At 26.8% G+C, this 20,152-nt stretch overlaps 2 protein-coding genes and 1 non-coding gene across 10 annotated transcripts; all 3 read left to right on the top strand.

Annotated features, from left to right (window-relative positions):
- The first annotated feature begins 6 nt into the window (after positions 1 to 6).
- Positions 7 to 11,450, top strand: LOC408936 (RNA-binding protein squid). 8 transcript variants are annotated; one of them, XM_006562563.3, is made up of 10 exons: positions 7 to 294; positions 3,533 to 3,568; positions 4,173 to 4,213; positions 4,427 to 4,554; positions 4,738 to 4,884; positions 4,974 to 5,105; positions 5,190 to 5,415; positions 8,238 to 8,309; positions 9,920 to 10,035; positions 10,214 to 11,450. In XM_006562563.3, the coding sequence occupies exons 1-9, from the start codon at positions 170 to 172 to the stop codon at positions 9,985 to 9,987; spliced, it is 975 nt and encodes a 324-aa protein (XP_006562626.1). In that variant the 5' UTR covers positions 7 to 169; the 3' UTR covers positions 9,988 to 10,035; positions 10,214 to 11,450. The 8 variants fall into 8 exon arrangements, with proteins under 8 accessions (XP_006562626.1, XP_006562624.1, XP_006562629.1 ...); XM_006562561.3 differs by having other exon boundaries at positions 5,190 to 5,457; XM_006562566.3 differs by lacking the exon at positions 8,238 to 8,309.
- On the top strand, positions 4,597 to 4,664 carry LOC113218914. The gene has a single exon (XR_003305081.1). It is a non-coding gene; the product is annotated as a small nucleolar RNA snR61/Z1/Z11 (small nucleolar RNA).
- Positions 11,451 to 13,275: 1,825 nt separating the features above from the next.
- Positions 13,276 to 18,442, top strand: LOC551602 (ras GTPase-activating protein-binding protein 2). The gene is made up of 9 exons (XM_623993.6): positions 13,276 to 13,482; positions 14,594 to 14,774; positions 14,850 to 15,030; positions 15,184 to 15,558; positions 15,644 to 16,078; positions 16,215 to 16,401; positions 16,528 to 16,787; positions 16,864 to 17,023; positions 17,231 to 18,442. Exons 2-9 carry the CDS (start codon positions 14,677 to 14,679, stop codon positions 17,377 to 17,379), a joined length of 1,845 nt encoding a protein of 614 aa, XP_623996.3. The 5' UTR covers positions 13,276 to 13,482; positions 14,594 to 14,676; the 3' UTR covers positions 17,380 to 18,442.
- Positions 18,443 to 20,152: the final 1,710 nt, after the last annotated feature.

The raw sequence follows: 20,152 nt of genomic DNA, 5'->3' as shown, positions 1-20,152 counted from the left end.
TCAAACTGAGCGCAAGTCGTACCTCTCCCTTCTCCATTCGGCGGCCGATCAGTACGGACGTGAGAGTGTTGTTAGCTCGTGTAGTGTATTTAATTACTACGTTAAAACGCGATTTATAATTGTGTTTTAAGTGTTTCATAAAAATAATAAAAATAAAATATAATAAACTATGGCCGATCAGGAGAATAAGGACTTCAGCGAAGATATTGCCGATCAAAACTTCGAGCAGAACGGCGAAGCAGAGAACGGCGGCGGGGACGCCGCAGAAAATGGCCAAGAATCGCAAGAGGAAAGGTAACCCTTTTCATCTTTAATATCGATCTTGTGATTAAATAAAACGTCGTTTTACAAAATTATCGATTTCGATTCACTTGGTACTTAGAACGCGCGGGAATATAAAGCTTCCAAACGAGAGTTGCTTTGTGCGATACGATTGTCGCGATGACAAAATGGCGGATGCGCGAGGTCCCGAAAAATTGTAATCCGTTCCCATCAATTCTAAAGCGAGCGTTCCTAGTATTGCAGTTAACTTCTTTTATATTGCTGCAGTATAAAGAAATCCTAGGTATCAATCATTTTTTCTAAAACCAACAATAAATAAGAATAAAAGGAAGTGAGTCGGTCAAATTGAAAGGAATGCCGGCCGCAAGTTCAGAAAGGGCGCGCCCACGCATTGTTGTAAAGTTTATAAAGAAAAAATAAATTTTTATGTTTAATCAAGAAATTTTATATATAGATTTAATACGCTTTGCTTGGGTACGTCTTTTTTTTAATTTTTTGTCACTAATACATCGTATCACGTCCTCGTGTTTTTCACACGCAACACGCATTTATGCGTCAAATCAGAACATTAAATAATATATCATAAATGTAATGAGTATATAGATTATTCAGGGAGGGTAATGCGTAATGATCTTTGGTTATTTAGAATTGTCGTGATGTTTATTAGAATTATTAATAGATTGTAAGAATTTTTGGTGGTAGGGCAGAGCACTTTGCCTTTCCCCTTTTTCAGCGTAACGAGATCTCAAGCTGGACGATTTGCTCATCGACGAATTTAGATGTCAATGTTGATGTACGGACACAGTCTATGTAAATATTTTGTAATGTCGCATATACGTTCGTTTTTACTTTCTTCTACTATCACAGCATTTTTAGTTCTATACCTAAGGGATTCGACTTTTTTTTTTCTTTATATCCCTACAGCTTTGGATTATCACAAACTCTTACATAGTATGGGGTATGTTTTTGCAATATGGGTAAGCTACTTTAGATTGTAACTTGTAGAACTACTTGAATTGATACTGGGAAAGAAGATGTAACCTTCAAATTTATTAAAATATACAGTTTTTATATCTGTTATAAAAATTTTTTATAAATAATAGGTAAAATACAAAATTATGTTATCATTATCATACATAAAACAAAATTTGGAGGTATGCTTCCTCTCACCCAAATACCAGAAGTACAAATGCGTGTTAAAGGATGTGATATATATGTATGAAGTAACAAAAAATAACTTAAAGCTGGCATTTCCTTATTTATTATATCAGTCTATTATACAGTAAAAGAGAAAATCAAAAGTAAATATTGCATGTTCTTTATTGCAAAATTATAATAAGGTAACTATACATATATGAATAATAAGTATCTTAACTTTATAAGTGCTGTTGTTGCGAGGTATACATTTATCTGTTTAAAATTTTGTAATTTTGTGTAAACTCCTTATTTCTGCTCTCCTTCCTAGTTAATTCTATTCTAGTTTTGTAAATGATAAAAAGAAGTTATTTCATCAATGATAAAAATTTCTACACATTACGCAAATAATAATTGTAATATTTTTATAGAGCATAAACTTTGAAATGCATTTTTGGCCAGCTGAGTCTTCCTCATTGATTCATTGCAGCAGAATTCTGGTTAGTCAATTCTTCATGATTGACAATATGTACGCTTACCTGGGATCTGTGAACTGAACCGTGAAGCCTTATGATTGACTTCTGAGTCTGAATTATTGTGAGAAGTCTACTTCAAGTTCAAGTCCGTCATGTTTCGTCACAACACAAGCACTGGAAGTCGAGTCAATTACGTCAGATCAATAAGTCTCGCACAGACACACACTTGCCTGCTGGGTCACGCGTAGAGTAATTTCTGATCAGATGTCAATGCTGTTTGGGCGTGATCAAAGCACAGAGTCACTAGGGCCAATGCGAAAAACTCCTATAGGTCGGAATGCCATTAACCCAGTTTATGTGGCTTGATCTGCAGGTGGCAAACGACCCAGTGCGATTATGGCGGGCGGCTCGCAACCGGCTAACCGTGACCCGACCAACAACTGATTACCGGCGAGTGACTGGTGCCTACGGTATTTATCACCAGCCCTAGATGATATATGAAAAGATCAATCTAAGTACAGACAACTATCATCACACTGCCAGAAAAGTGAAAAATTGCAGCTTATTATATTTGTGTATGAAAAGGCTGAAAAGCATATCAGGACTTGAAATATAATATTTTGCTGATGAATAAACAAAAAGAGAGAAATACTATACATATATAAATATACTATAAATAAACAAAATATTATGTGCATATAGATATTTAAAAAATATCAAGAAGTGACCATCATTAACTTGTAATATGGAAACAATTTTTTTAGCTTTTTAATAGAGTTGCAGTCTATCTACCATATGTCAATTCTTTGGGCCAATCAGCAGTCAGAGTTCAACTTGGAAAAGATAAATTTTATTTCCTTTAGGAGCAGCTGTATGTCAACTGGAGTTATAACTATTGTTCGGGTTCACATGAACATCGTGAAAAGTACTTTGCTCTCTCAATGCGTTAATTTTTACATATCTACTTTTTTCCAAGTTTTTTCCTTTAATTTTTGTTGATAAATATATTTATCTGAAGTTCAAATCAAGGTCTATGTGGTGTGCAAAGCAGTCTTCTCATGGTTGTTTCTCATAATCCTGTTTTTTTTATTAAGGACAAACATAATTTTCATACAATAAGATTATATCAGTGAGTTCATTTATTCTAGGTAATTTTATGTCCTTATTAATATACATAACTATCAAATTAAGATAATTTTATTCTCGCAAAATTATTTATTCTTCCAAATTTTAAAGTAGACATTAATGTAGGTCACTTAATTGATTATAGATTAAATTTACATGATTTATATATATACATGAGTATATATTATATATTTATATACATAAGAAGCATTTAATAAATTACGTACATTACCTATTGAAAAAATTCCTTACCAAAATGTCTTTTAAAAGTTTATCCAGCCCTTTTTCCAAATAATATTATTGATCTATTGCATCTCTTATATATTGTCAATATTAAATTTTAATATTTTAACTTATATTCTAATTTTTCCAGGGGTCAAGTCAAACTCCTTTTTTCAAATATAAATGGAAATAATTTGTAACAAAATTTAAATTTTTGCTTCAAACTTAGTCCTTAAAATATTTATATAAATTTCAAAGATCATTATAATAAAATATATTACATTGCTTTGCAGGTCAACCGGGGGTAATCAGGATTCTTTAAATGATAGGTACATTTTTTTTTATTATTATTATTATAAATTAGTATGTAAAATAGTTTTTTAAATTTGTATATGATAATAAATGTTTGTTCAAAAAACATGCTAAATTCTAATAATTTTATGATTAGAAGAATATTTTGTTTTAATTAAAATTAAAAATTAAAATATAAATATCATTTAAAAGTTATTTATAAATGAATAGTTATGCGATATAATTTTTATTTAGTTTTTTTTAATGATGTATTTGTGGAACATCTTTAAAGAATTGATTATAAAAAATCAAAATAAAGTTATACAAAATATACAAAGATATACAAAAAAATTTATTTATTAAGTTATAAGCAATTGAAGTTTATTCGAAATGCACATGAAGTGAGATTTTATATGATCTCCATTACAGCATCAAATATATATTTTATTTTCATCTTATTTCATCTAATGCGAATTTACAATTTAATAAATGATAACTAACTAATTTTATATTTTTGTTAGTCTCTAGAATTAATTCTTTGAGAGATGTTTGACAATATATAATATTTTATATAAAAAAAAATTCTCTTAAAATTGATTTAAGTCAAATATCATAACATTTTTATTTTTTTTTTTTTTATAGGAAATTATTTGTGGGTGGATTAAGCTGGGAAACTACAGACAGTGAGTATTTTTTATTTATGTATTTTAAAATTTATAATATTATTATTATTATATAATATTACTTAAACTATGATGTTATTTTACTTAGGACACCTTCAGATGATATCAATCATATGAGATCAAACTTAATACTGAGTTTTCATAAAAATTAAACGGTGTAAATAATTAATAAATTTAATTATTAAAATTTTAAATAAGCATGTTAATTTTCAGAGGAATTAAGGGATCACTTTGGTACATATGGTGATATTGAAAGCATTAATGTCAAAACAGATCCTAATACGGGACGATCGCGGGGATTCGCTTTTATTGTTTTTGCGAAAGCTGAATCGTTAGATAAGGTAAAATTATGAAATAATAAGTTGTATAAAAACAATATTTGATTAATATGATGATAATTATGACCAGTTCTGCTACTGAAATCATTTGAAGATATTCCAATTTCTGAAAAAAAATTATTCGGAGATACCATTTCTTAAGATTGTAAAAAAAATAAATTTTCATAAAAATCATTTATATTTTAGATTATGGCAGCTGGTGACCACGTAATTAATAATAAGAAAGTCGATCCTAAGAAAGCAAAGGCTAGACATGGTAAAATTTTTGTTGGTGGTCTTTCGACGGAATTGTCGGATGATGATATCAAAAATTTCTTTTCTCAATTTGGAACAGTAAATATTTTAATTTTTTCTATTATAAAAATTATTCATTTATCCTTTAGAATATAAAAATATATAATGAAATTAAATATTTGTTGTAGATTGTCGAAGTGGAAATGCCATTTGACAAGACAAAGAACCAAAGGAAAGGATTTTGCTTCATTACTTTTGAATCTGAACAAGTAGTAAATGAATTATTGAAAACACCTAAGCAGACAATCAATGGTAAAGAAGTACGTGTAGCATCGATAAATTAATTAATTGATTCTAAAAAAAAAACTACATAGAAAAAAATATTAATATGATAAATTAAATAGGTTGATGTGAAAAAAGCAACACCAAAACCTGATGGCATGGGAGGTATGCGTGGCGGTGCTGGTGGTCGAGGCGGCCGTGGCGGAAGAGGAGGTAGAGGACGTGGTTTTGGTGGTCAAGGTGGTTGGGGCCAAGGTGGATACGGAGGAGGTTATGGCGGCGGTTACGGACAAGGCGGTTATGGCGGTGGCTATGATGGATACGGAGGAGGCTACGATTATTACGGCGGTGGGTACGGCGGCTATGGTGGTTACGACTACAGTGGATACGGTAATTTTATTGATTATTATTAAAAGAACTTACACGCGCTTATCGCTGTGTAGGATTATAATGAATTTAATTTCACTTTTTTCTAATAATCAGTAGCAGATGATTTTTTACTGCTACCGTCCCAGTGTATTTGGCAAATAACATAACATTATAATTATTATAAGTATTATATTTTATTTATTATTTATTTTATTCTTTATGCATTTCATTAGTTTTCTAATATCTTAAATAATATAGATTTCTATTAATATTTAAAATCATTAAAATTTTTAAAATTTAATATCTCTCTGATGTATTATACATATAATAATTTTTTTATTATACACATAAACCTAAATTTTATATAAAGTAATTTTAAAATAAATTCTTATTATTAACTATAATTTAATATAATATTTTTTTTATTAAAATACGATATAACTTATATATTATTATATTTTTATGTTTTTGAATTTTAAATTTTATTAATAATAAATATTGAATTTTTTATAATTGATTTAATTTAATAATTTCAAATTAATAATATTGATAAATAATTTTAGATTAAAACTATAACGAAATATTAATATTAAAAAAAATAAATCTTTTTATCTTTTCAATAAATGTTTTGAGCTATATACATATGGGACGAATTTTAAAAAATAATGATCAAATTTTGAATAAGGTTTTCAAAATTACCTGACACGAAGTTTTAATTATCCATACCTCCTATAAAATTTTTCTTTAAGTAAAATTTTATAGAAAATTTTTTATTTATATTATATAAATTTAAATTATTTATCTTGGTATAGTATAATATTAATTTAATATTATATAAATTAGTATAAATTATATTAAATGATATAAAATTAATGTGATACGATTAATACTGCAAATTGAGCGCTGGTTTGCAGGTAAATCAGCGAATCTTTATTTTTAATATTATTTATATTATTAAATTTTAAGTATTATTGAAAAATTAATTATAAATATAATTAAATAAATATAAAATATATATATTTATATAAAATTAAGAGAGTAAACCAGCAGCTCAGATATTTATAGGAACTACATTCGGATTATGTTCTTTTGTTTTAAAATATATTTTACATTTTTATGTTATAAAAATAATGTATAGTACATGTTGTATAATATTAAAAAAAAAAACATAATCCGAAAGATAAACCCCTACTTCCAGAGGGTTGGCTGTTTTTGAGCTGTGATCAAATAATTTATTAATTCTAACAATTTCCTAAGTTAAATTTTTTAATACCTTATTAATATTTAATTTATATATACATATATATACACACATACATATGAACGACATTAAATTCAGGAAAGCAGGATATCATATAATATGTAACAGTGAATGTGTGAAGATAAATAAGATTATAATTTTTTAACATTCTTTAAAAAATTTAATTTCTTTGTATATATTTAATTAATGTAATATGCAGAACTGGAAAGGAAACCAATAAAAAAAAATGCAAATCTTGTTTTCACTAAATACATTCATAAAATAAAAATATAGATAATTTAAATAATATTAATTAAAAATGTTATTTATAGATAATATATAAAGAAGAGAATAATGCTGTCCTATTAATCTTCTTTCCAATTCTGCATCTTACAATTATTTCTTTAATTCTTAATATTTATTAAGAATTATTACAATAAAAAATTATAAATCATTTTATTAATAAAATATTATACAAAAAGTATTGATTTCATATGTTCATTGATGATGTGAATATCAATGAATCCATGAAATAAATTCTTTTATATTTATTATCATATATTTATTATCATAACTCTTAAGTTCTGATTTAAGACTTGCTAACTTCAACACATATAGTCACTGTAACATAGTTATATGTGAACTTTAAATGTGTGGAGAACATAAAAGCAAAACTTATACAGGACAATGTCGTATGATATGGTATATTAAACCTCCAATCCTTGCTTTCAAGTCCTGCCACGTAATCCTAATGTGCATGCTTTCACATATTTCACATAACCACTTCATTCATAAAACTAACACACTCTTTAAACGATAATAATTATCAATACTTGCAATAATTGTGTTTGATTTTTTTTTAATTATGTTTCATTGTTTTTAGTATAATTCTTTTTTCATAAGAGAAAACAAAAAAAAAATATTGTTTTCATTATCATTTATAAAATTATTTTCTGTTATATATTAAATAAAAATAAATTTTTAAAAACACAATAGCAAGTCCACGATAAACTTACATATATATCTATTTGCGTGTTCGACCCTGCACACACTTTTTTCCTGGGACTGTGGCAAATAATTATAAATTATTACACTAAACTTTTTTGTCATAAGAAGTTTAAGTGCATGCCACTTCATGTTAACGGTATAATAAAATCATAGTATTTTTCGATACATAAGTTTATGAACAGCCTCTGCACTAGTATTACATATTAAATGTGCAAACAATAAACCCTTTGGAAGATAAGATTATTTCTTAATATTGTTGAATATTGTTGAATATTGTTAAATATTGTTAAATATTGTTTTAAATTCATATAATATACAAATTTAATATAATTTGAACTATATATTTTTATAAGAAGATATATTTAATATTAAAGTTTAAATTTAATAATTTTTTTTATAATATAATTGTATTTAACATATATTATGTATTAAATATATTGTACACCGGCGATCATTATTATTGTTATCATAGATATATTATTCTATAAAAGCACAATTGCCGGTTTATACTGACCCCATTTGTCTCTTATACCGTGTGTTCCATGAAACGCAGACGGCTATGGCTATGGCGGTGGTAGTTACGATGGTGGCTACAGTGGTGGGCGCGGTGGTGCACGCGGTAAAGGTACGCATTAGCGTTCCTTCTCTATTTTGTATTCCCGAACGTGTCCTCTACTTTATTAGCAAAATTCCAATTTCTAAATTCACATTCATTCATCAAATATTTTTCATCAACCATACTACTTTGCATCTTATTTTCGTTTATGTTCTTCCTTCATCATTTCCCTTTATTTTCTTTCTTAAGTATGTGTGTACATGTACGTGTGAGCATATGAAATTTTACATTTATAGTTACGATACTAATAAGAATAAATTTTCAGCAGTTATGGATATATATTATTAAGTATATTTGTATACAAATACTTTATTTTTATACTATTTTTAATAATATTTTTATTTTATTTTTTTCTTATTATATTATTTAAATTAATATCTATTTATTCTAATTTTTTTAACCATTTTTCAGAAAGTTGTATGTTGAATTATTGAAATATTTTATATAATATTATATAATTTAATATTTTTTTTTATACATACAAATATTTTTTAATATGTTCTTAATAGTATCATAATCATCTAACAATTTTAATAATGAATTTGTAAGCACAAAAGGTATTAATTTTAATAAAAAATGCATATAAATTCATAAATTCATAATATTCACAAATAAAACTAGAAAAAAATTAGTTCAGGCCATAATATATTAATTTATACAATATTCATAATTTACTTAAATTAATTTAAATCTTTATGCTTAAATTATAAATGCTAGTATTTTATTTTAAATAAATTATATTTTTCACGCATTTCTTTAAATCAAATATTTAATTATTATAATATCATTAATGATATAGAAATATAAATTAAAAAAAAGTTTCACTATTTGAAATTTTTCATTTTTAAGATTTTTAAAATTATCATACTGATATATTATTAATAATGATATAACTGATATATTTCTTTTGTATGAAATGTATATTTTTATTGATATTTTTCTGAAAAAAAATATATAAAATAATATTATTTTGTGCATACAACACAACGTAATTAAAATTAAAATTAATGATTAATTAAGAATTATTTTTCATGCTGATACTAAACTCATTTCATCTTTTTCATTTTTCACATCCTTAACCTTAAACATTTCTGGTTATATACAAAGCAATTTAAATTATTATAATATTAGTGATATATTAAATTATGTTTTGGTAATAGTATATAAGAATTATTAATATAAGTTTAAAATAAAACCTTAGCAAAATAATTGTAAACTATTTAAGTAAGTTGAAATTTTTTAAATATACATACAATGTAGCAATATGAAGATTTCAGTATTTCAGCATATGCAGATCCCAGAAATGTGTAAGGAGAAAAGGAGAGTATGAATCAGAACGCAGCCTTGCAGCTTACTACCTTAGCCTGTAGCCTCTATGTAGATTCTTCGTAGTTTTATATCCATTACGTTAGTCTGTATATCTATATATATTATTTCGTATTTTATTCTGTTATTAATAGAAGTGTGCGTGCGGTAATTTCTACAAATAAACCGTTTTGTAGTTAATCTTTTCTAATTTCTCCAAAAAAAAAAAAGAAAAGAAAAAAACTACGGGAAGAAGAAAGCGGAGAGATATATCCAAGTTGCTGGACTAACGTACATCGTGGATATTGTTTCAGGAGGCTCAGGCTACGGCGGAAAGCAGAGGGGAGGTGGTCGTCAGAACCAAAGGCACCAACCCTATTAATGGAAATCATTCATTGCGACCGCAATGCAATTCGCATTGTAACCGCTGGTGAGTCATCATAGCTTCCTGACATCTATAAATTCAACAACCTTTCTTTTCCTTTTCCAGTGTCATTTATGTTGAGCATTATCAATGATTTCATGTGGTTCCACAATAAAGATATTTATAATAATATAAATATTATATATAAATAATATAATAAACATTTAAATATTCTTCTTTTCAGGTTTCCTATCTCATCACTCGTTAAATCATCATTCCATTAAACCACGTCACTTTCAGCAAGATTTTCAACAACGCAGACTACTGCCGCAAAATAAAATGAATCATCAGGAGTCACGACAAAAACTGTAATAGCTTCATATTTTGCGTCTAGCAATACATCTGTATTATGGAGACAACAAAAGCAAACATATATACATATATATATTATATATATATAGGTACACAATGCTTTCTTCCATCTCTCGTTTACCCTTTTGTACAAAGTGAAAAATACTTCATATTTCACATTGGTCTCTTTCCTCATTTCATCTTATTTATCACTAATTTTTTACTGTTAGTACGTTACGTTGTTCAACGTAAGGCAATTTTGTAACATAGTACGTTTGAAAAATATTAACATTATATGCTGATATAAATATAAATACAGCATAATGATTATTTCAAATGTATGGATGATTACATCGATGATATGCCTTACGATGAGATATTGTAACGTAATATTTTTGTGCAAATGGGAAAGCAAAAGATGATAGGAAATAATTTAAATACAGATATATTAGGAACAATCAAGTTTCTCATTCATCGCTTGGGACTATTAAAAAATAACCTGTCCCTATTTTTAACATTAAGATTATTTTAATTTGTCTATAAACTAAACTTAATAAGAGGAGATCCACTATAGAAGAGTAAGCAGGCAATGTACTTTTTACACGGCTACGATAAGACAAAAATGAAAAGTACCGAGTTGTTTATAATGATTGTGTGAGGTATGAAATAAGAGGTAAAAAGATTATTGCTTCCTTATTGGTAAGAAGAATAGGATAAAATAAATTCATTTTGTGTACATAATATATACCGCGTATGTTTGTATTTGTGTTAACCGATCCTAATAATTTAATTTTTGGAAAATGATATGTACACAATATTTCATTAAAATATAGTGATAAACATCTATACATTAGATTTAAATAAGACTGACACGAGGATTTAGTGAATTTGTATTACAAACAATATTTTGCTGATTCTACCACAGTACATGCATCGAGCTAGGTATTCTTTCAGTTTTTATTCTACACTCAAGAACAACACATGTACATTATATTTATATATCGATAGTTTCATTCTAGGCAAAGAACATCGTAATAAGATTTTTAAACTAAAAGAAAATATTGTATTTTTCTCAAATTCAACACTGTTCTATGTCACAAAAGTATTACATTAAAAAAATTAGACAAAAAATAATGCCTTTTTTTAATTTCACAGTTTAAAATGAAATGTACAAAATGCATTCACAATAATATTAAATATTTTCATTGAATAGTATTGTATAAATTCTTATTGTCTAATTAAATTGTAGAAAATAAGATATATTTCAATTAAATTTTCTATTAATTAAGAAAGTATATTTCAATTTATTAAGTTTTATAATTTTTTATATGATTCATTAAACGATATTTTTTGCTTACTAATTTCTATTTAAAAAATATAGAGAATTTCTATCTTGATGTGTATATAAAATGGGGAATTTGATATTTTTACTTATCTTGTATTACAAAATATTTTGATCATTAAATTAAAGAATTTTTTAACAGCTTTAATACAGAATAAAATTTTACAAAATTCAATTGTATGAAAATATATACAATATAATATTAAAATAAACTATGAAATTTATTTTTAGGAGAATAATATATAAAAAATCAATTTTAAAATATTTGTTTTCCCCGCGTAGAGAAGAAATGTTTAAGATAATTTTCATAACGTACAATTTAAGTTTGTTTCACTTATTTGTAAAAATTCTTTGGTATGTAAATTTTATGAGTTTTTCATTTGTGTACTTTATATAATTAAATGTATTATGTATTCTAACACTTTGTTTTATTATAATTAAACCTTAAAAATTATTAATTTTTAATGTTGTAATTAAATAATATGTAATTAAATAAAATTATTGAAAACATTTTTTCATTATGAATCATTATTAAATATTACAAATTTTTATTTTTATAAAGTATTGTATATAAAAAATTAAAAATATTGCTTGTGAGATCTAATTTGGTTTATTTTGTTTAAATATTTTTATTAATTTTTATTTTATTGTTTTATTTAATTGTTCTTTAAAATTTACTATTATAACCATGATTTTTTTTTAGATTAAAGATTTTGTCATTCAGATAGATTTATTTGATGTTATTAGTTATTATTTATTAATAATGTTTGAATAGTTAAGAATAGTTAGAAATAGATAATAAAATTATTTCTGAAAAAATATAAATAATACTGAAATAAAATTTCTCTAGGAGAAATTTTGATATTTAAATACTTTTACTTATTATTTTTAATAAATATTATTTATTAATATACAATCAATATATAAAAATAAATATAAAAACATTTCACAAAATAAAAATAAATAATATTTTTATGATTTGTTCAGGTTATAGCTTTAAGTTTTATACTTTTTTAAATATTTTCTTCGAATTAAAGGTGTAATAAAATAAAAAGCATTTTCTAAAAAATATATTATTTTTATTTTTAATTATATACAAATAATTATAATAATTAACTTTAATCATATTTTAATCTTAAACAAAAACTGGAAAGATAAAAGTTTTATATATGTATATAAAATCAAAGTAAATAAATGATAAAAAAATAAAACATAGATTATGCTATTAATACAATCATTTTAAAATTTCAATTGTTTTATATATAAAATAAAATAAATATAATTTATGGAAAACAATTTATATATTATATATAAATATATACTATAAGATATTAAGCTGATTTTAAAGTGATTTATTTGATATATCATCCAATAATGCATCATTTACAATAGAATGAAACATGTATTGGTTCAGTATATATATGTTTAGTCCAATAGAATTTTTCTATTTAAGCTATCTTATAATTGGTTGATTTTTCATATGAAAAATGAAATAACCAATCAGCGATTTAGTAAGTGCAAGGAAGTGCCCTTCTGGAATTTATTCGATTGATGATGTAGTTCCTGTAAAATCCGCATAGCTTGGCTAAGAAGTCAGCTTCTGTAAGAGAGTCGTTTATCTCTATACGACCGGTGCTTCTGTGCAGGTTCCGCTGCATGTGCTGACATCAAGGTGCTTGGAGGACTCATACATTGTACTGTTTTTATAATTAACATTATTGTGGACTGTTGTTATTCGTGAAAACTTTCTGTTTTCTTCGAAGCATCTCGTTTTGCCGGGAAAAGCAGTGAGTTGTGTCGCGCATAAGTGATTCCATCGGGTGAGTGTATAACGCCATAAAATCGGCTTTGCCGATGTTCTTTGATTCGACTCCTCATAGGGAAGACTTGAGACCGTACCAGGAAGGCAAGCATGATATGAGACTGTGAAGAGTGCTGCCCATTGTTAACGAATTAACTAAATTTGTAGTTCGTAAATTATTTTTAAAATTATTGAAAGTTTTGATGCTTGTGATAAATGATATTTGTTGAAATATTTTATTAAAATTTTACGCTGAGAAGTTTAGCGTTACTATTTCTCAGATCAAGAAAAATCGCCATGCTTGCTCATGCAACCGGGCGGCCCCTTTGCCCTCGACCTCGCACTTCGCACAGCACACGAGTTGAAAGATGATCTACAGATTTTTGTTTTCAAGTAACTGCTTTGCAAGAGAGATTCTCGTAATTTTTATATTTACGCAAGCACATGTTTTTATAATCGTACATGTTTTTGATTATAATTTAATGCAGAAATTACCGAAATTATAAAATATTTTATTACATACATTTTTAATATTTATATTCTAACATTATTGTCTTTATTTCTCATATAAAAAATTATATATAACAGCATGAATTGCTCTAATCTAAAATATCACATAGTTTTTATAATGAAATTGTTTCAAAACAATTTAATAAAATTAATTTTAAGCACATTATTCTCATGTGATATCCATAGATAGCCACTTTGATTAATGTGCATATTTTTAATTTTTATCTGATTATATATTTGTTTTTTATAATCAGTTTTTATGTTTATTTTGTATTTATATATATGAATATTTTTTATATAATAAATAAATAAAAAATATATAATAAATTACTTAACATATAATTTTTAAATATATTTATATCTTTTTATGTTTTATATATATATATATATATATATATATATACACATATGTGAATATATGAATATATATATATATATATATGTATATATATTTAATTTAAATTATTTATTTTGAATTTAATTACTATATATGATTTAAATGTTTACAATTAGTTTTAAATAAATTAATTAAAATATTTATATATTTTGTATATTATATGACAAAAATGTATATTTGTATAACAATATAATACATTATGAGTATTTGTTTTCTGTTACAGAAATCTAAACTTTTAATTCTCACGATTACTACATACTATTGCTGTTTAAGCAAAGTACTATTTTAGAAGTTAGAAATAAGAAAATGGTCATGGAGGCATCCCCTTCTCCACAAAATGTCGGTCGTGAATTTGTCCGACAATATTATACTTTACTCAATCAAGCTCCTGCGCATCTTCATAGGTAATTTAATAATTTTTATAAAAAAAAAATTGTATTTTTATTTCATATATTTCACTAAAAACATTATAATTTTAGATTCTATAATCAACATTCTTCTTTTGTACATGGAGGATTAGATTCAAATAGAGAATCTACTCCTGCTATTGGTCAAAAACAAATACATCAAAAAATTCAACAATTAAACTTTCGAGATTGTCATGCTAAAATAAGTCAAGTTGATTCACAATTAACTCTTGAAAATGGTGTTGTTGTACAAGTAAGATATATTAATGATTATAAGAAATTTAATTATTTTATATTTTTTCTATTATCTGTATTATATTCATTTAAAATATTAATTTATAATTAATATTTAAAAATTGAGAAAAATATATAATAAATTTATTATTAATAATTAAATTATTTATAGGTATCTGGAGAATTATCCAATGCTGGACAACCAATGCGCCGTTTTACACAAACATTTGTTTTGGCTATACAAGCACCAAAAACATACTATGTACATAATGATATATTTCGTTATCAAGATTTGATCTTTCCTGATGAAGAGGAAACAGATGTAGGTGTTGTAGAAGGAGGTGTAGGTGAATCTGGAGAGAGGGAAGGGGAAGAAGGAGGTCGTTCTGAACCAGAAGAAGATGAACATCAAAATCGAGGGCAGCAACTTTCAGTACCAGCTGCATCTACTGAACCTCAAGCTCAGCCACCGCTTATCCCTGCACAACAACCTGTACTACAACAGCAGCAACAAATATATTATGCTCCACCACCGCAACAAACTCATGTTAGTTTAGTATTGTGATTAAATCATTTAAATCATTCGATTCAATTCAATTCAATTCAATCACTATATAGATTTAATACTTTAGGTACATCCCGTAATGCAACAAGTACTAAATGGATCGGTTCATGAAGAAACACCATTGATCAATCAACAACCACCACCTGCACAGCAGCAGCAACAGCAGCAACAACAACAACCGCCTCCACCACCTGCTCAACAACATCAGTATATAACTGAAACTACATCACAAACACAATTTGTACAAGAAACAGAATTGGATTCCACTACTGAGCAACAACAACAAACGGAAAACGAGCCACAAGTACAATCAAATGAGACTCGAGAACAACCTGAAACTGAAACATTTACTACATCTGTACAAGAATCTGAACCAGAACATCAAGTGGCAAATACAAATGTAACTAGTAGTGGGCCGAAAACATATGCTAATCTTGTTAAATCATTCCCCAGTACTACCGGAGCTACCAGCCCTCAAGCTCCCAAATTATCTATGTCACCGGTATATATTTTAATTATGATAGTTATTTTTAACAACTAATATCTCATTTATCTTATGATATTATATATATATATATATAAATTGAATATTTGTAACAAAATATGAATATAAAATGCGTTATAACATTTGTTCTCAGCCTCCATTGACAAACTTACGTTTAGACGATAGATCACCATTACATCCAACTAATAGTGGACCTACACTTTCTACATCAACTAGCGTTTCCACGCCTCAACAACAAACTCATAGAGTTGGTAATCAACAACCACAGCAACAGCAACATCAACAACAACGAGCTCCAAGAGGAGGGGCAGTGCAACGAGGTAAAAATGTTTATTAAGAATATAAATAAATATTATTTTTTTTATACTTTATATTACATTCGTAATAATATTCATAATATTATTAACAATTAATAATATTCATATTATAAATAATAAATTCTTTAGATGGCGATCGTCGGGGAACGAGACAAAGTCAATATAGTGATGCTCATCAACTCTTTCTTGGAAATTTACCACACAATGCATCAGAAGATGATTTACGTCAAGTGTTTGAATCTTATGGTAGAGTGGTAGAGTTGCGTATACACAGTAAATCAAATGATAGGTGCAAAGGTCCACAAGGAAATAATACAGGAAAAGTGCCTAACTATGGATTTATCACTTTCGAAGATCAGCAAGTTGTTAGCAAAGTGTTGCAGAATTTGGTTAGTTTTTTTTTTTTTATATAAAATATTTCTTTTAATCAATTAAAAGATTCATTATGTATTTTTTTAATTTTAGCCAATTTATTATCCCGCTGAGAATGGACAAAAATTAAATGTTGAAGAAAAAAAAGTTAAGCCTAGAACAATGGAGGGTAGCGGTGGTCGATTGAATTCGAATGATGGTAGTATGAGAGCAATGGGCGGACAACAACAACAGCAACAACAACGTGGTCCGGGTACGTAATAAAAATTTACATAGATTTTAATAGATTGAAATGGTTTATATTTAATGTTAAGTAAACATAATAGCTAAACAATATAAAATATAAAATGTAAATAATTAATATAATATAATATAAATAAACCTAAATTAAATGATTCATAATTGTTGTTATAGTTAAATTATTGTAAGCTTTAATTATATATATTTTTTTTTTTTATAGGTGGACCTGGAGGAATGATGAGAGGTGGTCAACATGGTACAAGAGGTGGACGTGGAGGATTTTCACGAGGGGGTGATGGTGGAAGGGGAGGTGGTGGAATGCGGCAATCTGGTAATCCAAGCAATTTAAGTTACCAAAACCGCCGCTAATACTTGAAGCAATGTTAAAGGCACACCCCAGTTTCTTTTTTCTTCGGTCATCGATATATAATTATCATTATCATTTTTAAACTCAAAATCCAGGACTATTTCGTATGCAACATAACGTGATTAAAGGCGCTATCCTTTTACGCTTAAACATCGCTTGCATCGTTCGTCAAGCAACAACTATAAATGACGCAGCTCAAATTGTATGGAATACGAACTCGAATAGGATTATCGCATTTATGCTAAGTTCGTTTGTGGATAAGGAATAATGATTTAATAAAATAATTCATTGAACATTCAACTTAATCGGTTGGATATTTGATGAAATAACTACGAGTTCGTCCTTCATACATCGACGTCAGACAATTTACAAGACTTTACGATGAAAACAAAACTGCATCCATTTGCATATGTACGTATAACAGAGCGACGTGTGATATCCTGTTTTGAGATATGGGTGTGTTTTTTTGTCTCCTAATACGTAGCCCACGTTTCTTGAAAAGCCAATATTCAAAAAAAAAAAAAACAAAATTGTTGCCAATTTTTGTGATAGAATGCAAGGAAGGAAACGTTATCGAGCTAAGAAAACGTTTATCGAAACATATATATATATATATGTGGCATATAAAAACAAGATATAATGATAGAAATATATATCATATACACGTACACGTATAATATATATATATATAATATATATATATCGAATTAGGATTTGGTAATATTTTTTGTTTTCTATTGGATAAATATCATGAAAGTCATACGTCGCTCTTTTAGTTTTCTTCGTTTGCCAATCGTATTCAGGAGACATAAGCGGTGCGAATTCCGCTCTCGTATAAGTAAGTCACGAGCCAAATTAAACGAAATTAAAACGAGAGGATACGAATCATTTTAACTATGAAATATCGAATATACATTTCATATGCTCTCGAGTTAATTCATTGACTGCCGATAAAACGTTCCACCTACATGTAGAAAGTCGGCAATAATGTTTATAGGTGGTAGTTGGTCGGTGTTGGTTAACGAGTAGAGAACTGCGGCTGTTCTGTGGTCGCATACAAAAAAAGACACAGTCGATTTTTTCACAAAACATGGCCAATTATCAATCGACCGGTATCGATTGATAGTGGGGCAGTAATCCTTAGACTGCAGCTGGTCTCGCCGTTTCCTAATTCATCCGCGTGTCGCTTATGCTCTATTTTGTTCCAATCTGCTAATTTTTGTTCGATTTTTTTTTTTTTTTTTTTTTCTCTTTCTATTCCTATACGTATCTTTGCATATTAAACTTACTCTTGCTTTTTCTTCTTATGTTATAATCATCATCTCTTTCTTATTTACTCTATTCTTTCTTTTTGTCAATCTTTGTTTCTTTTTTTTTTCCTTTTTTTTTTTTTTTTTTTTTTCCCCCCCCCTCTTTCTTTTTAGATCATAAAGAAGGGCAATACTATTTCCAAAATTTGAACTCGAATAGTTTCAATACTCAATTTATTGAGAATTCATACAATTTCCAATAGTCTTTAGTCTCTAGTGATCGCAGAACTCGCAGTGCGCTGCTATAAATAGAGAGACCTAGTACCATTATAACAACACAAAATTATTATTATTATCTTTGACTTAATGCAAAAATGTCGTAATTACAGAAAAAATTATTGGGAAATTAACGTATTGTATAATATTGAACAAAAAAATTTGCCCGCTTAACTAACATAGCTAGCTGTTATTCTTGTAACGATTATACATACGTAAATAGCAATTTTTCAAAGTTCGATCAAAAGTGATAAATAATATTCGTATAGAAATATTATAAAACTTGTTTCATCAGGCTTCTTTTCTTCTTGATATATTATTCGAAATGACGAGATCGAAATATACGTATAAATATTTTTTTTTTTTTTTTTTTTTTCTCGGAAGATCGTGTTAGTTTTCTGGCACTAAGATTACATACACTTTTTAAATGTTTCTCAATCTACATATATATTTGTCGTATGGACGAATATTAGTTTTATTCATTAGCATGAAGTAATAATGACAGCAATTTAGTGAAATTAGATTGTCGATTTAACTTATCTTTTATAGAACAAAGAAGAAGAAGAAAAAAAAATAAATAAATAAATAAATTCAGCACGTGCACTTATTCTATATCACCGAACGGAATTGAGAAATATTTTAATTCTTGTAAGTACTCTGATATGTAGATAGTATTTTCCTATCTGTATTTTCGACATGTGTCCGTATAAAGGTGCTAGGGCAGATGAAACGAAAGGAGAGAAAGAGAACGAAAGGGGATGTGTGTGGATGTGTAAGGGAGAAAGAGAGAACGAGAGAAAGAATTATATGTGTTTATCAAAAAAAAGAAAAGAAAAGAAAAGAAAAAAAAAAGAAAAAAAGAAAAGAGAAAAAGAAAAAAAAAAAAAGAAACATTAGAAGTATTTTCGAAATTTCTAGAATTTCTAGAAAACAAGTTTGCAAGATCGGGGTCCTGCGATTATTAGAGACAGGGCGATATATTTTTTCTGGCCTATTTGTCATGTTCTTCCTTTTTCTTTTATTTTTGTTAACCAAAAAAAAATATCGTTTTTTTTCTCTCTCTAAATTCTTCACATCGCATATTATAAGTCATCAAGAATGAATAATAAATAAATAAATCAATCAATCAGGATAAGATATTTTCCAAAAACCAACATTGCAACAAAGTGTAGAAGAATCGTGAGTGCAAAGTAATAATAATAATAATAATAATAATAAAAAAAAAAGTAAATACAAAACTACCAACATC

The sequence above is a fragment of the Apis mellifera genome, linkage group LG7 (genome assembly GCF_003254395.2).
Source record: "Apis mellifera strain DH4 linkage group LG7, Amel_HAv3.1, whole genome shotgun sequence".
Classification (NCBI taxonomy): domain Eukaryota; kingdom Metazoa; phylum Arthropoda; class Insecta; order Hymenoptera; family Apidae; genus Apis; species Apis mellifera.
This window is presented reverse-complemented; position numbering and strand designations above follow the sequence as displayed.

What these genes read in the sequence shown, in the direction of transcription:
- LOC408936 (XM_392465.7), top strand. Translation starts at nt 170, where the DNA reads ATGGCCGATCAGGAGAATAAGGACTTCAGCGAAGATATTGCCGATCAA. An exon ending in CAAGAATCGCAAGAGGAAAG is followed by an intron (nt 295 to 3,532) that starts GTAACCCTTTTC and finishes ATTGCTTTGCAG; the next exon opens with GTCAACCGGGGGTAATCAGG. An exon ending in AGACAATCAATGGTAAAGAA is followed by an intron (nt 5,106 to 5,189) that starts GTACGTGTAGCA and finishes TAAATTAAATAG; the next exon opens with GTTGATGTGAAAAAAGCAAC.
- LOC551602 (XM_623993.6), top strand. Translation starts at nt 14,677, where the DNA reads ATGGTCATGGAGGCATCCCCTTCTCCACAAAATGTCGGTCGTGAATTT. An exon ending in AAAATGGTGTTGTTGTACAA is followed by an intron (nt 15,031 to 15,183) that starts GTAAGATATATT and finishes AATTATTTATAG; the next exon opens with GTATCTGGAGAATTATCCAA. An exon ending in AGGAGGGGCAGTGCAACGAG is followed by an intron (nt 16,402 to 16,527) that starts GTAAAAATGTTT and finishes TAAATTCTTTAG; the next exon opens with ATGGCGATCGTCGGGGAACG.